At 45.9% G+C, this 22772-nt stretch overlaps 1 protein-coding gene across 1 annotated transcript; it reads left to right on the top strand.

Annotated features, from left to right (window-relative positions):
* Window positions 1-13901: 13901 nt before the first annotated feature.
* Window positions 13902-18042, top strand: ckma (creatine kinase, muscle a). Its single transcript, XM_077505315.1, has 8 exons — window positions 13902-14040; window positions 14905-15113; window positions 15195-15349; window positions 15447-15579; window positions 15916-16087; window positions 16901-17024; window positions 17294-17483; window positions 17575-18042. The coding sequence occupies exons 2-8, from the start codon at window positions 14921-14923 to the stop codon at window positions 17751-17753; spliced, it is 1146 nt and encodes a 381-aa protein (XP_077361441.1). The 5' UTR covers window positions 13902-14040; window positions 14905-14920; the 3' UTR covers window positions 17754-18042.
* The last annotated feature ends 4730 nt before the right edge of the window (window positions 18043-22772 follow it).

Genomic DNA, 22772 nt, shown 5'->3' with positions numbered 1-22772 from the left:
TCTGACGCCTCTCCGAACATTTTCAAAGTCTGACGCCTCTCCGAAAATTTTCAGTCCCACGCCTGTCCGAAAATTTTAAAAGTCTGACGCAGGCCCAAACATTTCAAAGTCCCACGCCTGTCCGAAAATTTTCAAAGTCTGACGCAGGCCCAAACATTTTCAAAAACCCACGCCAGTCCGAAATTTTTCAGTCCCACATTGTCCGAAAATTTTCAGTCTGATGCTGGCGCAAACATTTCAAAGTCTGACGCCTCTCCTAAAATTTTCAAAGTCCCACACTTGTCCGAAAATTTTCAAAGTCACACGACTGTACGAAAATTTTCAAAGTCTGACGCAGCCCCAAACATTTTCAAAGTCTGACGCCTGTCCGAAAATTTTCAAAGTCCCACACTTGTCCGAAAATTTTCAGTCTGACGCAGGCCCAAACATTTTCAGTCTGATGCAGGCCCAAACATTTTCAAAGTCTGACGCCTGTCCGAAAATTTTCAAAGTCCCACACTTGTCCGAAAATTTTCAGTCTGACGCAGGCCCAAACATTTTCAGTCTGACGCAGGCCCAAACATTTTCAAAGTCTGACTCCTCTCCAAAAATTTTCAGTCCCACGCCTGTCTGAAAATTTTCAAAGTCCCACACTTGTCCGAAAATTTTCAAAGTCTGACGCAGGCCCAAAATAATTCTAAGTCCCACGCCTGCCCGAAAATTTTCAAAGTCCCACACTTGTCCAAAAATTTTCAAAGTCACACGACTGTACGAAAATTTTCAAAGTCTGACGCAGCCCCAAACATTTTCAAAGTCCCACGCCTGCCCGAAAATTTTCAAAGTCCCACACTTGTCCAAAAATTTTCAAAGTCACACGACTGTACGAAAATTTTCAAAGTCTGACGCAGGCCCAAACATTTTCAAAGTCTGATGCAGGCCCAAACATTTTCAAAGTCCCACGCCTGTCCGAAAATTTTCAAAGTCCCACGCCTGCCCGAAAATTTTCAAAGTCTGACGCAGGCCCAAACATTTTCAAAGTCTGTGCAGGCCCAAACATTTTCAAAGTCTGACTCCTCTCCAAAAATTTTCAGTCCCACTCCTGTCTGAAAATTTTCAAAGTCCCACACTTGTCCGAAAATTTTCAAAGTCTGACGCAGGCCCAAACATTTTCAAAGTCCCACGCCTGCCCGAAAATTTTCAAAGTCCCATGCCTGGCCGAAAATTTTCAAAGTCCGACGCAGGCCCAAACATTTTCAAAGTCCCACGCCTGCCCGAAAATTTTCAAAGTCCCACACTTGTCCAAAAATTTTCAAAGTCTGACGCAGGCCCAAACATTTTCAAAGTCTGACTCCTCTCCAAAAATTTTCAAAGTCCCACGCCTGCCCGAAAATTTTCAGTCTGACGCAGGCCCGAAATAATTCTAAGTCCAACGCCTGGCCGAAAATTTTCAAAGTGCCATGCCTGCCCGAAAATTTTTAAAGTCTGACGCAGGCCCAAACATTTTCAAAGTCTGATGCAGGCCCAAACATTTTCAAAGTCTGACGCCTCTCCGAACATTTTCAAAGTCCCACGCCTGTCTGAAAATTTTCAAAGTCCCACACTTGTCCGAAAATTTTCAAAGTCTGACGCAGGCCCAAACATTTTCAAAGTCTGACGCAGGCCCAAACATTTTCAAAGTCTGATGCAGGCCCAAACATTTTCAAAGTCCCACACTTGTCCGAAAATTTTCAAAGTCTGACGCAGGCCCAAACATTTTCAAAGTCTGACGCAGGCCCAAACATTTCAAAGTCTGACGCCTGTCCGAAAATTTTCAAAGTCCCACTCCTGCCCGAAAATTTTCAAAGTCCCACGCCTGCCTGAAAATTTTCAAAGTCTGACGCATGCCCAAACATTTTCAAAGTCTGATGCAGGCCCAAACATTTTCAGTCTGACTCCTCTCCCAAAATTTTCAAAGTCCCATGCCTGGCCGAAAATTTTCAAAGTCCGACGCAGGCCCAAACATTTTCAAAGTCTGACGCAGGCCCAAACATTTTCATAGTCCCACTCCTGCCCGAAAATTTTCAAAGTCTGACGCAGGCCCAAACATTTTCAAAGTCCCACGCCTGTCCGAAATTTTTCAAAGTCCCACACTTGTCTGAAAATTTTCAAAGTCTGACGCAGGCCCAAAATAATTCTAAGTCCCACGCCTGCCCGAAAATTTTCAAAGTCCCACACTTGTCCAAAAATTTTCAAAGTCCCACGCCTGCCCGAAAATCTTGAAAGTCTCACGCCTGCCCGAAAATTTTCAAAGTCCCACACTTGTCCAAAAATTTTCAAAGTCTGACTCCTCTCCAAAAATTTTCAAAGTCCCACGCCTGTCCGAAAATTTTCAAAGTCTCACGCCTGCCCGAAAATTTTTAAAGTCTGACGCAGGCCCAAACATTTTCAGTCTGATGCAGGCCCAAACATTTTCAAAGTCTGACGCCTCTCCGAACATTTTCAAAGTCCAACGCCTGTCCGAAAATTTTCAAAGTCTGATGCAGGCCCAAACATTTTCAAAGTCCCACGCCTATCCGAAAATCTTCAGTCTCACGCCTGTCCGAAAATTTTCAAAGTCCCACACTTGTCCGAAAATTTTCAAAGTCCCACACTTGTCCAAAAATTTTCAAAGTCCCATGCCTGGCCGGAAATTTTCAAAGTCCGACGCAGGCCCAAACATTTTCAAAGTCTGACGCAGGCCCAAACATTTTCAAAGTCCCACACTTGTCCGAAAATTTTTAAAGTCTGACGCAGGCCCAAAATAATTCTAAGTCCAACGAAAGTCTCACGCCTGCCCGAAAATTTTCAAAGTCCCACACTTGTCCAAAAATTTTCAAAGTCTGACTCCTCTCCAAAAATTTTCAAAGTCCCACGCCTGCCCGAAAATTTTCAAAGTCCCACACTTGTCCAAACATTTTCAAAGTCCCACGCCTGTCCAAAAATTTTCAAAGTCCCACGCCTGCCCGAAAATTTTCAAAGTCTGACACAGGCCCAAACATTTTCAAAGTCTGATGCAGGCCCAAACATTTTCAAAGTCCCACTCCTGCCCGAAAATCTTGAAAGTCTCACGCCTGCCCGAAAATTTTCAAAGTCTGACACAGGCCCAAACATTTTCAAAGTCTGATGCAGGCCCAAACATTTTCAAAGTCCCACTCCTGCCCGAAAATCTTGAAAGTCTCACGCCTGCCCGAAAATTTTCAAAGTCTGACGCAGGCCCAAACATTTTCAAAGTCCCACTCCTGCCCGAAAATCTTCAAAGTCCCATGCCTGGCCGAAAATTTTCAAAGTCCGACGCAGGCCCAAACATTTTCAAAGTCCCACGCCTCCCCGAAAATTTTCAAAGTCCCACACTTGTCAAAAAATTTTCAAAGTCCCATGCCTGGCCGAAAATTTTCAAAGTCCGACGCAGGCCCAAACATTTTCAAAGTCTGACTCCTCTCCAAAAATTCTCAAAGTCCCACGCCTGTCCGAAAATTTTCAAAGTCCCACGCCTACCCGAAAATTTTCAAAGTCCCACACTTGTCCAAAAATTTTCAAAGTCCCATGGCTGGCCGAAAATTTTCAAAGTCCGACGCAGGCCCAAACATTTTCAAAGTCCCACGCCTGCCCGAAAATCTTGAAAGTCTCACGCCTGCCCGAACATTTTTAAAGTCTGACGCAGGCCCAAACATTTTCAGTCTGATGCAGGCCCAAACATTTTCAAAGTCTGACGCCTCTCCGAACATTTTCAGTCTGACGCCTCTCCGAAAATTTGCAAAGTCCCACGCCTGTCTGAAAATTTTCAAAGTCCCACACTTGTCCGAAAATTTTCAAAGTCTGACGCAGGCCGAAAATAATTCTAAGCCCCACGCCTGCCCGAAAATTTTCAAAGTCCCACACTTGTCCGAAAATTTTCAAAGTCTGACGCAGGCCCAAAATAATTCTAAGCCCCACGCCTGCCCGAAAATTTTCAAAGTCCCACACTTGTCCGAAAATTTTCAAAGTCTGATGCAGGCCCAAACATTTTCAAAGTCCCACGCCTATCCGAAAATCTTCAGTCTCACGCCTGTCCGAAAATTTTCAAAGTCCCACACTTGTCCAAAAATTTTCAAAGTCCCATGCCTGGCCGGAAATTTTCAAAGTCCGACGCAGGCCCAAACATTTTCAAAGTCTGATGCAGGCCCAAACATTTTCAAAGTCTGACGCAGGCCCAAACATTTTCAAAGTCCCACACCTGTCCGAAAATTTTCAAAGTCCCACACTTGTCCGAAAATTTTTAAAGTCTGACGCAGGCCCAAAATAATTCTAAGTCCAACGCCTGTTCGAAAATTTTCAAAGTCCCACGCCTGCCCGAAAATTTTCAAAGTCCCACACTTGTCCAAAAATTTTCAAAGTCCCACGCCTGTCCGAAAATTTTCAAAGTCTGACGCAGGCCCAAACATTTTCAAAGTCTGATGCAGGCCCAAACATTTTCAAAGTCCCACTCCTGCCCGAAAATCTTGAGTCTCACGCCTGCCCGAAAATTTTCAAAGTCTGACGCAGGCCCAAACATTTTCAAAGTCCCACTCCTGCCCGAAAATCTTCAAAGTCTCACACCTGCCTGAAAATTTTCAAAGTCCGACGCAGGCCCAAAAATTTTCAAAGTCCCACGCCTGCCCGAAAATTTTCAAAGTCTGACACAGGCCCAAACATTTTCAAAGTCTGATGCAGGCCCAAACATTTTCAAAGTCCCACTCCTGCCCGAAAATCTTGAAAGTCTCACGCCTGCCCGAAAATTTTCAAAGTCTGACGCAGGCCCAAACATTTTCAAAGTCCCACTCCTGCCCGAAAATCTTCAAAGTCCCATGCCTGGCCGAAAATTTTCAAAGTCCGACGCAGGCCCAAACATTTTCAAAGTCCCACGCCTCCCCGAAAATTTTCAAAGTCCCACACTTGTCCAAAAATTTTCAAAGTCCCATGCCTGGCCGAAAATTTTCAAAGTCCGACGCAGGCCCAAACATTTTCAAAGTCTGACTCCTCTCCAAAAATTCTCAAAGTCCCACGCCTGTCCGAAAATTTTCAAAGTCCCACGCCTACCCGAAAATTTTCAAAGTCCCACACTTGTCCAAAAATTTTCAAAGTCCCATGGCTGGCTGAAAATTTTCAAAGTCCGACGCAGGCCCAAACATTTTCAAAGTCCCACGCCTGCCCGAAAATCTTGAAAGTCTCACGCCTGCCCGAAAATTTTTAAAGTCTGACGCAGGCCCAAACATTTTCAGTCTGATGGAGGCCCAAACATTTTCAAAGTCTGACGCCTCTCCGAACATTTTCAGTCTGACGCCTCTCCGAAAATTTTCAAAGTCCCACGCCTGTCTGAAAATTTTCAAAGTCCCACACTTGTCCGAAAATTTTCAAAGTCTGACGCAGGCCGAAAATAATTCTAAGTCCCACGCCTGCCCGAAAATTTTCAAAGTCCCACACTTGTCCGAAAATTTTCAAAGTCTGACGCAGGCCCAAAATAATTCTAAGTCCAACGCCTGTCCGAAAATTTTCAAAGTCTGATGCAGGCCCAAACATTTTCAAAGTCCCACGCCTATCCGAAAATCTTCAGTCTCACGCCTGTCCGAAAATTTTCAAAGTCCCACACTTGTCCAAAAATTTTCAAAGTCCCATGCCTGGCCGGAAATTTTCAAAGTCCGACGCAGGCCCAAACATTTTCAAAGTCTGATGCAGGCCCAAACATTTTCAAAGTCTGACGCAGGCCCAAACATTTTCAAAGTCCCACACCTGTCCGAAAATTTTCAAAGTCCCACACTTGTCCGAAAATTTTTAAAGTCTGACGCAGGCCCAAAATAATTCTAAGTCCAACGCCTGTTCGAAAATTTTCAAAGTCCCACGCCTGCCCGAAAATTTTCAAAGTCCCACACTTGTCCAAAAATTTTCAAAGTCCCACGCCTGTCCGAAAATTTTCAAAGTCTGACGCAGGCCCAAACATTTTCAAAGTCTGATGCAGGCCCAAACATTTTCAAAGTCCCACTCCTGCCCGAAAATCTTGAGTCTCACGCCTGCCCGAAAATTTTCAAAGTCTGACGCAGGCCCAAACATTTTCAAAGTCCCACTCCTGCCCGAAAATCTTCAAAGTCTCACACCTGCCTGAAAATTTTCAAAGTCCGACGCAGGCCCAAACATTTTCAAAGTCTGATGCAGGCCCAAACATTTTCAAAGTCCCACGCCTGTCTGAAAATTTTCAAAGTCCCACACTTGTCAGAAAATTTTTAAAGTCTGACGCAGGCCCAAACATTTTCAAAGTCTGACTCCTCTCCAAAAATTTTCAAAGTCCCACGCCTGTCTGAAAATTTTCAAAGTCCCATGCCTGGCCGAAAATTTTCAAAGTCCGACGCAGGCCCAAACATTTTCAAAGTCTGATGCAGGCCCAAACATTTTCAAAGTCCCACTCCTGCCCGAAAATTTTCAAAGTCTGACGCAGGCCCAAACATTTTCAAAGTCCCACGCCTGTCCGAAATTTTTCAAAGTCCCACACTTGTCCGAAAATTTTCAAAGTCACACGACTGTCCGAAAATTTTCAGTCTGACGCAGCCCCAAACATTTTCAAAGTCTGACTCCTCTCCGAAAATTTTCAAAGTCCCACACTTGTCCGAAAATTTTCAGTCTGACGCAGGCCCAAACATTTTCAAAGTCTGATGCAGGCCCAAACATTTCAAAGTCTGACGCCTCTTCGAAAATTTTCAAAGTCCCACGCCTGTCTGAAAATTTTCAAAGTCCCACACTTGTCCGAAAATTTTCAGTCACACGCCTGTCCGAAAATTTTCAAAGTCCCACGCCTGCCCGAAAATTTTCAAAGTCCCACACTTGTCCAAAAATTTTCAAAGTCCCATGCCTGTCCGAAAATTTTCAAAGTCCCACGCCTGCCCGAAAATTTTCAAAGTCCCATGCCTGGCCGAAAATTTTCAAAGTCCGACGCAGGCCCAAACATTTTCAAAGTCCCACGCCTGTCCGAAAATTTTCAAAGTCCCACACTTGTCCGAAAATTTTCGAAGTCACACGACTGTCCGAAAATGTTCAAAGTCTGACGCCTCTCCGAAAATTTTCAAAGTCCCACCCCTGTCCGAAAATTTTCAGTCCAACGCCTGTCAGAAAATTTTCAAAGTCCCACGCCTGCCCGAAAATTTTCAGTCTGACACAGGCCCAAACATTTTCAAAGTCTGACTCCTCTCCAAAAATTTTCAAAGTCCCACACTTGTCCAAAAATTTTCAAAGTCCCACGCCTGTCCGAAAATTTTCAAAGTCCCACGCCTGTCCGAAAATTTTCAAAGTCCCACGCCTGCCCGAAAATTTTCAAAGTCCCACACTTGTCCAAAAATTTTCAAAGTCCCACGCCTGTCCGAAAAATTTCAAAGTCCCACGCCTGCCCGAAAATTTTCAAAGTCCCACACTTGTCCAAAAATTTTCAAAGTCCCATGCCTGGCCGAAAATTTTCAAAGTCCGACGCAGGCCCAAACATTTTCAAAGTCCCACACTTGTCCAAAAATTTTCAAAGTCCCATGCCTGCCCGAAAATTTTCAAAGTCCAACACCTGTCTGAAAATTTTCGGCCAGGCGTGGGACTTTGAAAATTTTCGGACAGGCGTGGGACTTTGAAAATTTTCGGACAGGCGTGGGACTTTGAAAATGTTTGGGCCTGCATCAGACTTTGAAAATTTTCGGCCAGGCGTGGGACTTTGAAAATTTTCGAAGTCCAACACCTGTCCGAAAATTTTCAAAGTCCCATGCTGGCCAGAATTTTTCTAAGTCTGACGCACGAAAAATATTTTAAAATCCAACCTCCGGGGGCGGTCAAAGTTTGACGCCTCTCCCCCTGACCGAACAGCATCCAAGACCCGCCTTCGGAGGGCCCCCGCCGCCCGGCCTCGCGCCGGTGTTCGGGCGGACCGCTCCTCCGGCCTGCAGGTCGCCCGCCAGCGCCCCGGCGGCTGTGAGCGCGGGCTCGCACCCATCTTTTCTAATTCTGAGGCCTGCCTGAAATATTTCTAAGTCTGATGCCTGCCCGAAATATGTCAAAGTCCCTCGCTGGCCTGATTTTTTTCCAAGTCTGACGCACGCAAAATATTTCAGTCTTTGTTAAAAGTCGGGGGGGCCTTTCCGGACGGACTTTGACCGAGCGCAGCGCGCCATCAGCGGCCTCCCCGGCGGCGGGGTCGGCCCTCTGAGTGAAGCAGAGGTGCCCTGGCTGTGACAAAGTGTCACTTTTCAGAAATTTGACAAAGTCCACCTCCAGACCTGAGGAGGGAGAGGTCCGCCTGTTGTATCTGACGAAGAGGAGCCTTGGGCGGCCTGCTTGGCCGGAGCACCCGCTGCCCACGCCTGCTTGTCAGATTTTTTCCAAGTCTGACGCCTGCCCGAAAATTTTCAAATTCTGAGGCCTGACCGAAAACTTTCAAAGTCTGACAACTGCCTGAATTTTTTCAAAGTCCCACACCATTCATTTCAATAGCCTGGGTTACCAGGGTTGCAGTACCGCGGGCCTCCATTGGTGGGGTGCTGCAGATAGGGCACCCGGTTACCTCTCTGGGCACCTTTCCACCCAAACCGCAAAATGGAGTTGTCACGATTTCAGAAGGGAGCAATTTCAGACGTGACACCTCCAGGGCTGAACAAGGGAGGCTCGCCAGACCTATGTGCGACAAAGAGGAGTGTTGGGGCGGCCTCCTCGGGCAGACGACCCGCTCTCTGGCCTGGTTGTAAGATTTTTTCAAAGTCTTAAGCCTGCCCGAAATATTTCAAAGTCCCACGCTGGCCAGAATTTTTTCTAAGTCTGAAGCAGGCCTGAAATATTTCAAAGTCCCATGCTGGCCAGAATTTTTTCTAAGTCTGAAGCAGGCCTGAAATATTTCAAAGTCCCACGCTGGCCAGAATTTTTTCTAAGTCTGAGTCTTGCCCGAAATTTTTCAAAGTCTGAGGCTTGCCTGAAATATTTCAAAGTCTGATGCTTGCCCTTAAAGGCCTTGTTAAACTTCTGTCAGGCCACGGCGTAGGCGTCACGGCGAACTTGGCTCAAACAGGTGGTCCCACCCACTGACTTTGATTGACAGACCAAGTCATTCGGCTGTAAAACGCCGTTATGTAAAAGAAGACCATTGTGGAAAAGGACATTATGAAATAAAACCTGACTTCGTAAAAAAAAAAGTTTTCTTATCTTATAAAACCTTGAAAAATCAATTAAATGTCATAATTTCTAAAAAGTATGACCTTGTTAAAAATAATCATTGTGAAATATTTATTCAAAATCAAATATTTTTTACATATTAAAGAACAGTATGAACACTTTTCATCACAATACTAATGCCTCATTTTACAATTTAATGGCCATATTACATAATTGTCTGTTATTCATCAAAAGGATAGTTATTTCAGAAAGGCCTTTTTATTATTTATTGAATTTTGACACTTTTGGGCTTCCATAGTCGTGATCCTGCTCTCAGTCTGTGTCTGGTGTTTTCCAGTGGGTGAGTGAAGGGGGCTTTCCCACCAGTGCCACACCTGTGGCACGTTCCTAATCAATAGACTTTAGCTTGTCGGATTATTCCTTGCTCGCAGCCATTGGGCAAATTATTCTCTAGACCTTTCTCTAATCCGAGTCACTCGTTATAGTCATAGTCTTGGTCTTGTTTCTTTAGAGAGTTTTTCACATGTAGTATCTGCCATGGTGCTTTCTGTTTTGTAGCTATAGTTAGATTGTAGTTTGTTACCTTCCTGTATAACCTGCTTACGTTGTGTGTGTTTTTTTTTTTATTAACTTCATTTTTCTCCTTGCCTTTTGCAAATGTTCTTTGTCACCTGGTGTAGTGCTCGCGCTTTCTGTTGTTTTCTTCCTGGCACTGTTGGCCAGTGTTTTACTGTTGGTTTGAAAATAAACCTCCTAAATGGTATTTTCCTGATGGGCCTACGTTTTTGGGATACACCTTTCTGCCGACGTCAGTCGCCCCTGACATATTGCTTGTCATATAAAGTTTGAGTGAATGCTAGACATAAATTCACCTCAATAAATACAGTGTGCAGCTGACCTGACGTAAAATAATTAATTTTCTTCGGTCAAGAGAGTGTTGCGATGGATATTGGAATGGCAGGATGAAACTAAATCAGGGTCCAGGAGGAGTTTATGTTTGTCACGGTGTAGGTGAACCTAGCCAACCGAGCTAGCCTGGTATAATTATAGCATTCCTTGTCCAGAAGGTAACATGTGACTAGCTTTAGTTTCAAAGGCAGAAGACTAATCACCAACTTTTTGACAGGTTTTGCCACTACTGTACCATCATGCTAGGTCTGCAAAAAAGATTTCCATTTAAACTGCACCAAATTAATCTTTTTGCTGACTTTTTCCAAAGTAGAGCTGTAGTTTCACATATAGATCATTCCTACTATTTATGTTTATTTTGAATTTGTGCTCTTTCAGTTGCCAACAAAGAGGTGTTTAGTTTTATGTGAGCAGGACAGGGGACTGAAGGGTTAAATATGGTGTTGTATTAAAGTATTATTTATAGAGGCTTGCCCCGTCATAGTGTGTGTGGTTGCCAAGCCTCTAGTGTTACTTTGCCAGTCACGCCTAACTAAACTGTTTCCACAATTAAGCAAATATCACAATTATTCACAGATTTCAGTCCTGAACAATATATAATATAAATTGATCTCACTCAGTATGCAATGGACACAGCTACAGCTTGACACTGAGCTCTTCTGACCTGGGTCAGTGCAGTTGGCATGCATTCCTTTCCAAGGGACAAGCTGTATGTTTTTTTTAAATAGGTCTAACATGCAATATAGCAAGCTAATGATCACTTCCTATGAAGCACTTCATATGAAGTACTTCGGAGATGAAAGTGTTCAATAAAAGAAAAATTAGTATAAGATCCATCCATCCATTTTCTTGACTGCTTATTCCTCACAAGGGTTGCGGGGGATGCTGGAGCCTATCTCAGCTGGCTCTGGGCAGTAGGCGGGGGACGCCCTGAACTGGTTGCCAGCCAATCGCAGGGCAAGAATTATAAGAATTACAATATTTTATACTCAACACAAAACTGTCTTCACTCTTCTTTTCAACATTATTAATGCATAGAAATACCAGGAGGCAGTATTTCTGTGACTTAATGGCAAACTGCATCTTGTGAGGAACCCTGTTGGTGGCATTTGCAGAATGTACATACATCACAACACTGCACAGTTACTGTTCTAGATTGGCAATCAAATGCTGTGAGTCGAATGTCAGCAGCCAGCAGTTGTGTATCATTGGCGGGTGATACTCCGCTACTATTACTTTCAGCCTGTAACTGAAGAAGAAACTTAAATCCGATATGATTGTTACTATATTATAACAGAAAAACACGTGACTCAGAAGCACCCAATAAATATGCCACTCACTACAACCAAAGCAGCAAACGGATCTTCAGCAATTAAGCCCACTATGAGGGGCAAATGTTTACGACGCTAGCAAATGTTGAAATCATGTCAGGGTTCTCTCAAGGTCACAGCATTTTCTAAATGTTCTATAAACATTCTCTAAACAGCTTTATTAATTAATGGTTCTCTTAAGTGTCTTAAAAGTTTTTCTTGTTGCAAGGAAAGTTTGAAAATACTCAAAATTATCATATTAAAAAAACATTAAAACTCCATGCGAATGTCCGGCAAACATTTGGCAAATGTTTGCAAACTTTGAACGAACCCTGAGGGAAGCACACATTCGCTGCTTTCGCCACATTCACCTGTCAGTGGGAGGTTGCTGAAGGACTTTTTAGAAATTTACTGCACAAGATTTATGCAGCAGGCACAAAAGAGAAAGGCCAAATCGAGTCAAAACTACATGTGGTATGGTTCCCCTTTTAGAGGAGGAGAAGCAACAGACAGCTGTGTAACAGGAGACATGAGTTCAATGCAAGGAAGGCAAAGGGACACTGTACGCGAGAGGCTCCACTCACTTTTAAAACTTAGAAGGCCCACAAATAAAAAGTAGATGCATGGCAGTAAGAGTACGGAAACGTTAAAAAAAAAAAAATACATAATAATAATAGCTGTGGCAAGATTGGAGTTGTAGGTGAAAAGTGAGAAAGGGTTATTATTTGTGAGGGAGGTAGCGCCGGTTGTTCGCACAGCAGTAACAGGTGCTAGTCAGCTGCTAGTTAGAGGCAGCTGAGGTATCCTACTGAACAGTGCTTCAGATAACACTCTAAACCTACAAGTATTTGTAGTAGTAGCAGTAGGAGCAGCTTCGCAAATCTGTCTGTTACACGCCTGCATGTAAAATTACTTGAAGTTTGAAAGGCCTGTTACTGTATGTGTTTTAAGTGAAGGACAGCTAAGGCTGTTTGAAAGTGCTATATAAATAAAGATGACTTGACTTAACTTGACAAAGTTGACCTGATAGCAGTACCAAAGCTGAATATAATAATAACTTTGATCTGGCACCTTTATAGTCACCAACCCCATACATCCAGTGCCAAGAAAAAGCACTTGCCCCCTCCGAAAACTTTTTTTTTTTTTTTTTGTATCAATTTTTTTTTTGTCAAGGTTCGTTAAAGGTTGCAAAGACGTTCACAAATAGTTTTGCTGGTCGCACACAGTTTTTGTTGTTGCCATGAAATTTTGAACATATTCAGGGGGGTGTTTCAATTAATATAATAAATATCACAATATTTTGTTCCATGAATTGATTTCTACAATGATTAAGAGAGATTGACACACTCTTGTGATATTTATTCATGAAATATGCAGCGCTCAGAATCTGTCTGCCTGCATCTCGCGTTACACCACCTGCGCCACAACTTAGACCTGTTTTTGGCGGTATAAATTCTAGTCTACTTTTCATCACCAAATTGTCAGGTGTGCAAGAGAAAACACCTAGTAACCCGTAATGTGTTCTTGCAAATTCCCAAACACAGTAGACTCGATTTGCCCCGACACAAAAATGAAGACGCATCACTTTCTACAAAACAAAAATAGGTTCCCAACAGTCAAATATGGTGGTGGCAGTCGGATGGTCTGAGGCTGCTTTACAACTTCAGGACTTGGATGACTTCATGACGTGATTGATGGAACCATGAATTCTTCTCTTTAGCAGAAAATCCCAAGGGAGAATGTTTGGATTTCAATTTGTGTTTGGGTTCTGCATCTCGACAATGATCGAAAACACAAGTAAACTTCCGAATAGCCTCAATGGTAAGTTCTGTAAAACCATAGACAACTCCAACAATTAACAACTCCATCTTACAGGCAATCCCAATAATGACAAGAAATGGACGGATTCGATATTGGATATTTTTCACAACGATAAACATGATACGTTAAATATATATGGGAGTAATTAAATTTGAGGTGCTTATCTACTCTGTCATTATCTCTCAAAATGTCATGCTTAAAGTGACAGCCGTCAATGAAGCATTAACCTTTTTGCTTTTGTACAGTACAGTTACCACCAAACGGGTATTAAATGGTGACATGAGATCAGCACAATGAGCACTGCCGCTGCAGACTAAGAACACAGCGATCCGAGGGCGAAATATTTTCTTGAGCAGTATTTACATAAGGCATCGTGGATTAATGGGAAAAAGTCCACCAACCCTTTCCAACATTCACACCTGACACCAAGCCCCCTACTCTGTGCGACATGCTTTGAAAAAACCCAGCTCAGCTTTTCCCCCCCAGTGTGTTCCTCCTCCCCTAACCTGGTGACACATCTACCCTTGTGACCCCTGCACTGCTCAGAATCTCTCACCATCCATTGATGCTATTTATGGGCGGGTGCTTGTGTGATGGGGGGGTGACGCCACAGCTGTGCCGCCCTTCTTGGCTGACTGAGGTGTGCCCTGTCATAAAGTGTGTATCAGAGTAGCCTATTCGTGCACAGACACTGGCCAATCAGTGTGGATCAGGCACTAAAATGGCAAGACCAATGGTTGAGTGTCTGCCCAGTATATAAACAGGGAGCAAAGACCTTCCAAACTGGGTGACCCCTAATTTGGCCGCAGTGAACAGGATCTGATCCCAAGGACTGTTACCTCTATTCTTGTCTAGTGTGCAGGTAAATATTGCATTTTATTAGTAAGATTCAGGAAGAAGGATAACGGTACCATAGTTGAGGATTCTGTGAAGCCTAAAAATAAATACGTGTCCAATGCCAATAATTCTCTTTTTAAAAGGTTTTTGCTATGATGCGACCTAGATTCATTGATTTTTGACTGAAGGACACATATGTAGTGGTTTTAGGGTGCCATAACCTGACTGTATACTGTATAGTTTGTAGGGTGATCTTTAAACATGGCTTTCTCAATTCATATGCAAAGATCAAGCAGTTCCAAAAAGTTATTTGTAATTATCTAAACAAATTATCTTGTCATGTGTCACTTTTACTATTGCAAGCAATACATCTTAGTTTAGACAAGTGAATGGCATTGTAGTAGACTAGAGGAAATCACTGCTGCACATTCTCATCGATCCGTCAGGAGTTTGCTCTGGCATACAGTAACTTGCTCCCAAGGGGTGAAGCATGATGTAAATGTTGTAGCCGTTTTTTTTTATGTAAAGAATGATGACTGAACATGCTAAAACTAGTAGGCTATAATGAGAATGTGAATTCATTAAACGGCAGCTTACTGTATATCTGGAGCACAAATTGGAGACATGGTTTGCAGGTAGACATGATGAAGCTAAAAATACTCCTCCGTCACTCCCCCTCCCTTCCAAGCCACTCTATTTTAAATGGACATATGATACATTGGAAATGGTGTCCGACATGTAACCAGGATTCCTCTGAGGCACATAAAACGACTGCAGCTGTCTCTTTTGAGCTATTCCATATCATGTCATTTTTCACTTCATAATCATATCAGCTTACTTGTATTTTAAAGGGCATATCTACACACCTTGTGTTTGCGTCTCTTTGCAGTGGTAGAGAAGCAACCATGCCTTTTGGAAACACCCACAACAACTTCAAGCTCAACTACAAAGTTGAGGAAGAGTATCCTGACTTGTCCAAGCACAACAACCACATGGCCAAGGTTCTGACCAAGGAAATGTATGCCAAGCTGAGGGACAAGCAGACACCTAGTGGCTTCACCGTGGATGATGTCATCCAGACTGGTGTTGACAACCCTGGTATGGCACAGCCATTTCATAATTAAAGGCAACGGTAAACCGATAAGAGTTTATCTTCTAATAAACCAATTTATTACTTAGGTCACCCCTTCATCATGACTGTTGGCTGTGTTGCTGGTGATGAGGAGTCCTACGAGGTTTTCAAAGATCTCCTGGACCCTATTATCTCCGACCGTCACAGTGGATACGGCCCCAATGACAACCACAAGACTGACCTGAACTTCGAGAACCTGAAGGTCTTTAATAAAGACAACATAAAATAAAACTAAACAGGGGTATTAATAATGTGTGCATAACTTCACTCTGACGTGACTCTTGTGTTATTGTAAATAGGGTGGTGATGACCTGGACCCCAACTATGTTCTGTCCAGCCGTGTCCGTACTGGCCGCAGCATCAAGGGATTCACTCTGCCACCTCACAACAGCCGTGGCGAGCGCAGACTAATTGAGAAGCTGTCCGTTGAGGGTACGATTGAGGGCATTAAAACCAGAGGCGTCAAATCCAAGTCCAGAAAGTAAAAACCTTGACACTGTTTGGCTCTAGCCAAATGTGCTTCTTCTCAACTCGAACCAAGGAGCTTGTTTCCCTACCAGTTGAGTAGAACAACCAATGGCTAAAGCTAAAATGTGGCAGGATTTTTACTTTCTGGACCTGGATTTGACACATCTCATAAAAACACTTGGATAGTAAGATAGGATGTAAACAATACGCTGCTCTCAAGAAATTCATTATAAATTGCTGAATCTAGCATAAGAATGGCATTAAAACCTCATCATTTCCTAATAATACACATCTTTTCAGCTTTGACTAGCCTGGATGGTGAGTTCAAGGGAAAATACTACCCCCTGAAGTCCATGACTGATGCTGAACAGGAGCATCTTATCGCTGATCACTTCCTGTTTGACAAGCCCGTCTCCCCCCTTCTCACTTGCGCTGGAATGGCCCGTGACTGGCCTGACGCCAGAGGCATCTGGTGGGTATGAACTGTTGAAATATGCCATTTTCAATCACCGGCAGACAAGGGAATCACTTTATAGACAAGTGTTGATGAACTGCCATGCTATACAGTGAATGACATGATAATGTTTGCTCCCAAAAAACATATAGAAATGTTCTATTTTAAATAGTGCCATGGTCCCAAAAACGTATTCTCCATTTTTTATTAGAATTTTTTTTTTTTTTTTTTTTTTTTAAATACTAGAGCATACGGAAGACTTTGATGCAGCATCTGACCTGAAAAGGTCGCTGAAAGCAATGGTGTAGTCATTACAAAAAAAAAAAAAAAAGACAAAAAAAAGGAAAAAAAACAGCCAGCAGGTGGCAGCAGAGTATAAGAGATCAGCCAGCGCCTTGTTACTATTGGCTCAGCAGTGTAAAGGATCATAATCTATGTAGTTCCTAATGCTGTGTTTGGCTGAAGCAGGTTTTTTGATGGTGTGGTGCTTTAAATAGCATGACGACGGCGGTATTGTGGCAATTTTAATATTGCGATATCATGATATTGCGGTTATTGTTACATCCCTAATATTCTGTGGGCCTTGCAAAATCAGTCAAAATCCAGTAAAACAGCCGGGAGCGAAGGGGGCTGGCTTCAGTGAAAATGGAAGTGAGTGAATGAGTTAATATTTTTCTTACAATTCAACTTGAATGACCAAACTGTGGGAGCTAGAGGTGAATGTGGTCATAAATGACTATACTCAGTCCCAAAACATCGGCATAAGTAAACATACAAGTATATATAATGTCACTTTCTATCCCTTTTTTTCCCCTTTTCTCCCATCACAAGGCACAACGACAACAAGACTTTCTTGGTCTGGGTGAATGAGGAGGATCACCTGCGTGTCATCTCTATGCAGAAAGGCGGCAACATGAGGGAGGTCTTCAGGCGTTTCTGTGTTGGCCTTCAGAAGGTATAATGACTAAAACTCTGATAGGTGTGAAATCCAGGTCCAAAAAGTTAAAACACTCCCACAGTTTGACTTTAGCCACAGGTGCTTCTACTTAACTCCCCGGGGAGCTTGTTTACCTGCCAGTTGCGTAGAAGCATCAGTGGCTAAAGCCAAACTGTGGCATGGTTTGTACTTTCTGGACCTGGATTTGACACCTCTGAATCCTGTCTTGAAGAAGTGTTAGCAAAGAGAAGGATTTCTTTGACATTCCTTCTTTTTTTGCTCACCAGATTGAGGAGATCTTTAAGAAGCACAACCATGGCTTCATGTGGAGCAAACATCTGGGCTACATCCTGACCTGCCCCTCCAACCTGGGAACTGGTCTGCGTGGTGGTGTCCATGTCAAGCTGCCTAAGCTGAGCACACACCCCAAGTTTGAGGAGATCCTCACCAGGCTGCGTCTGCAGAAGCGTGGTACAGGTATGAATGAAGCTCTTCTTCTCACAAACTCTCCGCAGAGCAGTGAAGTCTCCAATTTGCTCTTAAAAACCTCTGTCCTGATTCTCTGTAGGCGGTGTGGACACTGCGTCCGTGGGTGGTGTCTTTGACATCTCCAACGCTGATCGTCTGGGTTCCTCTGAGGTTGAGCAGGTCCAGATGGTGGTTGATGGTGTCAAGCTGATGGTGGAGATGGAGAAAAAGCTGGAGAAGGGAGAGGCCATTGACAGCATGATCCCATCCCAGAAGTAAAGAGGGACAATCATGTTTTTGTTCTCATGACCATTTCATGTGCAATCACTCCAACTGGTGTGAATGCAGAGGACACAGCAGCTCATCGAGAGACTCTTGACTCTGTTCACCTATTGCTCCTTCCATCTTTGTTCACGTTATCTTGTGTTAGACGGTAACATCCTAGGATCAATCCCCACTGAGCTAGGCTCGCCTGGCAAACGTGGTAATAGGTACTTTTTGGTATAAAAAGTAATAATTATTGAAACTGTTCACTGCTCAATAAAAAATACCCCATTAACAAATACAGTAGCCGTGTGTTCCTTGCAACATTTGTCTCTATCACTGGAAGAAGAAGACATTTGAAACCATTGTGAATTTTTCACCTTGTTGATTTTTTTTCCCATTAAATTCTCTTCATGAGAAGACCAAAAATAATTTTGACCCAGCCTCATATTTCCATCTTCCCTTCACATCTAAGATCTTGGGACGCTGAACATAAGTACCGAATGGTCTTTCCGTCCTGTCTCCCTAATTGTTTTTCCATGTTTCTTGAACAGGTTGCACCTGTCAAGCCGATTATTGCTTTGTAGATTGCAGAGGTGGGCATTCTGTCAATATTGACAGAAGGTCCGTCAATCAGTCAATGACGGACGCCCATTTTGTTGATGATTAACGATTGATGAGAAACTTGGAAACATTGACAAATTCAGTGTTGCCATAAGTGGGTTTTTGTTTGTCAATGTAATCATCAATAACTGGGTCACGAACTGTTGCACTGACAAATGATGAAAAGAAAACATTGACCGATGCCCAATTCTGCAATATCTCTCAAGTAAGTTGAAAAAAAGAACAGCGTCAGACAAGTGCCAACATGAGCAACAATCTCCAATGTTTGCCTCTCCTACTCTGCTTGCGTCCCACGCTCCCTTCCCGTGGAGTTGCATGATGCATTCACAAACACTAGGCTATAAAACATCCATCCATTTTCTTGACCGCTTATTCCTCACAAGGGTCGCAGGGGGTGCTGGCGCCTATCTCAGCTGGCTCTGGGCAGTAGGCGGGGGACACCCTGGACTGGTTGCCAGCCAATTGCAGGGCACACAGAGACGAACACCCATCAACACTCACAAGCACACCTAGGGACAAATCGGAGCGCCCAATTAACCTGCCATGCATGTCTTTGGAATGGGGGAGGAGACCGGAGTACCCGGAGAAGACCAACGCGGGCACAGGGAGAACTCCACCCAGGAAGGCCAGAGCCTGGACTCGAACCGGAGTCCTCAGAACTGGGAGGCGGACGTGCTAACCACTCACCCACCATGCCACCCGCCTATAAAACAATAGAACAGAACTATGGGCTGAAATATATGTGCCACCAGAAACTGAATCTAAATGAATTTGAATCGCTCAACCTGAATTACATTGAAACACTGCATTTGAATCACATACTTTGAAATTGCAATTATTACTGTCACCGCTCTAGCGCACCACATGTGGGACAGTTGCTATGTTTAGAACAAGCCGGGTTAACGTCACCAACCTGATAACTTTCCCCGACAGAATTTCTACACACATTTATACACAATACATTAGAAAACTGAGTTCCTGGGTATTTGAACATTTTAAGATACAATCAGATGGATTCTTGGGGGTTTGTGAACTCACAAATACCGCGACAATGCAGCTTGCATAGGCAGGTTAGCTTTTTCATGTGCAATGAAAAAAAATAAATAAATCCATTCATTTATAACATTTAATCTAGATGTTGAAAATGACAGCATTCACATCTCATTCATTTCATTATTAGAATATAGTTGAGTAGCAGTTGGACCCATCCGCTGTCAAATGTTTGACTTTGTTCTGACATATCATCACTAGGGATGTAACGATACGGGCAATATCATGATATCGTAATATTAAAACTGCCACAATATCGTCGTCATGTTCACAATATTTAAAGGGAACACATCTGTTTAAAAAGTCAGGTTGATTTCCATTTGTACAGCTCTAGCACCCTCTGGTGGCTAGTTTATTACTGCAATTTAATTTTCATTAGGGATGTTTTGGCCTTCTATGTTTCAAATCTGTGCTAATATGTGGAGCGTCAATATGTAGAGGAACTCAATGTGTGCGTGCATTAGCAACTAAGTGTCATGTTTTGGTTCTGTTTGGGGTAGGTTTTGCTTTGTTTTTGTTGGGTTTTGAGTTTGTCATGTTTATGTTCTGCTTTTCTTGTCTTCCCTAGTCTCGTTAAGCCTTGCCATGTCCACCTGTGTTTGCCTGCCCTTCCTCATGTGTCAACCAATCAGCTCCCCCTTCCACTTGTGTCTTGCCCAGCTGTGTCTCGTCGTGTGTAATTAGTGTGTGTACTTAGTCATCGGTTTTCGTTTCAGTTCTTGTCGGTTCATTTTTCCTGTTTCCCTACGTTCTTGCTTGCCATAGTTAAGTCTACTCTTGTATAGTTTTTCCTGTCGGTATTTTGTTATTCTTTGTCACCAAGCCTGTTTGCCACTTTAGTTTTTTGTTTGATTAAATTGACTCCTTTTGAGCACCTCTGCCTCCCTGACTCGTTCCACCTCCTGCACTTGGGTCCAACACCACACTTTCGAGTCCTGACAGAATGAACCGACCACGAAAGGACCCAGCAGGGAGCCGGTGCCGACCGGCACGACGTCGGCCAGCTCCCAGACGCCATCAGCCTGTTGACCAACCCCGTTCCCTCTGTGTAGGTTCAGCTTTCTTTTCTGGTTCTTGTGTCTCCGTGTCCTCCTCACCCGTTAAAGCATATTTACCCAGTTCACCTCCTTGTGATTCCCTTTACAGTTATTTAAGTGATTCTGATTTTGAGCTCACAGACACCGAGTTAAACTATTCTGATTTGGACACCAGTTTTTGTTCACCTAGTAGTTCCCCCAGTGCACTTCCTTATGACACAATTTTGTCACCCCACGTTTTTGTTGACCACGTTCCCGAGTTTGATTTTGATTCTGACGTAGAGGATGAATGTGAAGTGAGTGAGCACACCAAGTTTGGTTTGAGTGCGAGTGAAAGCTTTTATAGTTTTTTGTTTGCACGTTCCCTGTCAAAGTCACTTACACCCCTTCCTAGTCTTGTTTCGTCTGTTGATGCACCCCTTAACTTAGTCCCTGGTGTGTCTCGAGTTCCCCGGTCCCTTGGTCAACAGGCTGGTGTGACTACAGCCCCAGCTTCCCGCAGACAGAGGAGGAGGCAGAGGCGACCCAAGCCGCAGCCTGTGCCGCTGCCGCCGCAGCCCCTGGCCGCTTCGCCTGTGCCGCTGCCGCCGCAGCCCCTGGCCGCTTCGCCTGTGCCGCTGCCGCCGCAGCCCCTGGCCGCTTCGCCTGTGCCGCTGCCGCCGCAGCCCCTGGCCGCTTCGCCTGTGCCGCTGCCGCCGCAGCCCCTGGCCGCTTCGCCTGTGCCGCTGCCGCCGCAGCCCCTGGCCGCTTCGCCTGTGCCGCTGCCGCCGCAGCCCCTGGCCGCTTCGCCTGGGCCGCCACCTCCTGTTCCTCGTCAGGCGGCGCATGGAATGCGGCCGCCACCTTCTGTTCCTCGTCAGGCGGCGCACGGAATGCGGCCGCCACCCCCTGTTCCTCGTCAGGCGGCGCATGGAATGCGGCCGCCACCTTCTGTTCCTCGTCAGGCGGCGCACGGAATGCGGCCGCCACCCCCTGTTCCTCGTCCGGCGGCGCACGGAATGCGGCCGCCGCCCCCTGTTCCTCGTCCGGCGGCGCATGGATTGCGGCCGCCACCTCCTGTTCCTCGTCAGGCGGCGCATGGATTGCGGCCGCCACCTCCTGTTCCTCGTCAGGCGGCGCATGGAATGCGGCCGCCACCTCCTGTTCCTCGTCAGGCGGCGCATAGATTGCGGCCGCCGCCTCCTGTTCCTCGTCAGGCGGCGCATGGATTGCGGCCGCCGCCTCCTGTTCCTCGTCAGGCGGCGCATGGATTGCGGCCGCCGCCTCCTGCTCCTCGTCAGGCGGCGCATGGATTGCGGCCGCCGCCTCCTGCTCCTCGTCAGGCGGCGCATGGATTGCGGCCGCCACCTCCTGTTCCTCGTCAGGCGGCGCATGGATTGCGGCCGCCACCTCCTGTTCCTCGTCAGGCGGCGCATGGAATGCGGCCGCCACCTCCTGTTCCTCGTCCGGCGGCGCATGGATTGCGGCCGCCGCCTCCTGTTCCTCGTCCGGCGGCGCATGGATTGCGGCCGCCGCCTCCTGTTCCTCGTCCGGCGGCGCATGGATTGCGGCCGCCGCCTCCTGTTCCTCGTCCGGCGGCGCATGGATTGCGGCCGCCGCCTCCTGTTCCTCGTCCGGCGGCGCACGGAATGCGGCCGCCGCCCCCTGTTCCTCGTCCGGCGGCGCACGGAATGCGGCCGCCGCCTCCTGTTCCTCGTCAGGCGGCGCATGGAATGCGGCCGCCGCCTCCTGTTCCTCGTCCGGCGGCGCATGGATTGCGGCCGCCGCCTCCTGTTCCTCGTCCGGCGGCGCATGGATTGCGGCCGCCGCCTCCTGTTCCTCGTCCGGCGGCGCATGGATTGCGGCCGCCGCCTCCTGTTTCTCGTCCGGCGGCGCATGGATTGCGGCCGCCGCCTCCTGTTCCTCGTCCGGCGGCGCATGGATTGCGGCCGCCGCCTCCTGCTCCTCGACCGGCGGCGCCCGGCCAGCGGCCGCCTTCGCTTGCACCAGTTCCGGCGGCGCCCGGCCAGCGGCCGCCTTCGCCTGCACCAGTTCTGGCGGCGCCCGGCCAGCGGCCGCCTTCGCCTGCACCAGTTCCGGCGGCGCCTGGCCAGCGGCCGCCATCGCCTGCACCAGTTCCGGCGGCGCCCGGCCAGCGGCCGCCATCGCCTGTACCAGTTCCGGCGGCGCCCGGCCAGCGGCCGCCATCGCCTTCGCATGCACCAGTTCCGGCGGCGCCCGGCCAGCGGCCGCCTCCGCCAGCGTCAACCCTGGCGGCGCACGACTTGAGGCAGTCGCCTCCAGCTCCTCGTCTGGCGGCGAACACCCCGCCGCCACCTCTGCT

This window comes from Festucalex cinctus, chromosome 18 (assembly GCF_051991245.1).
Source record: "Festucalex cinctus isolate MCC-2025b chromosome 18, RoL_Fcin_1.0, whole genome shotgun sequence".
NCBI lineage: Eukaryota > Metazoa > Chordata > Actinopteri > Syngnathiformes > Syngnathidae > Festucalex > Festucalex cinctus.
The sequence above is the reverse complement of the archived record's forward strand: the minus strand, read 5'-3'. Positions and strand labels throughout refer to the sequence as shown.

What these genes read in the sequence shown, in the direction of transcription:
- ckma (XM_077505315.1), top strand. Translation starts at nt 14,921, where the DNA reads ATGCCTTTTGGAAACACCCACAACAACTTCAAGCTCAACTACAAAGTT. An exon ending in CCTGACGCCAGAGGCATCTG is followed by an intron (nt 16,088 to 16,900) that starts GTGGGTATGAAC and finishes TCCCATCACAAG; the next exon opens with GCACAACGACAACAAGACTT. An exon ending in TCTGCAGAAGCGTGGTACAG is followed by an intron (nt 17,484 to 17,574) that starts GTATGAATGAAG and finishes GATTCTCTGTAG; the next exon opens with GCGGTGTGGACACTGCGTCC.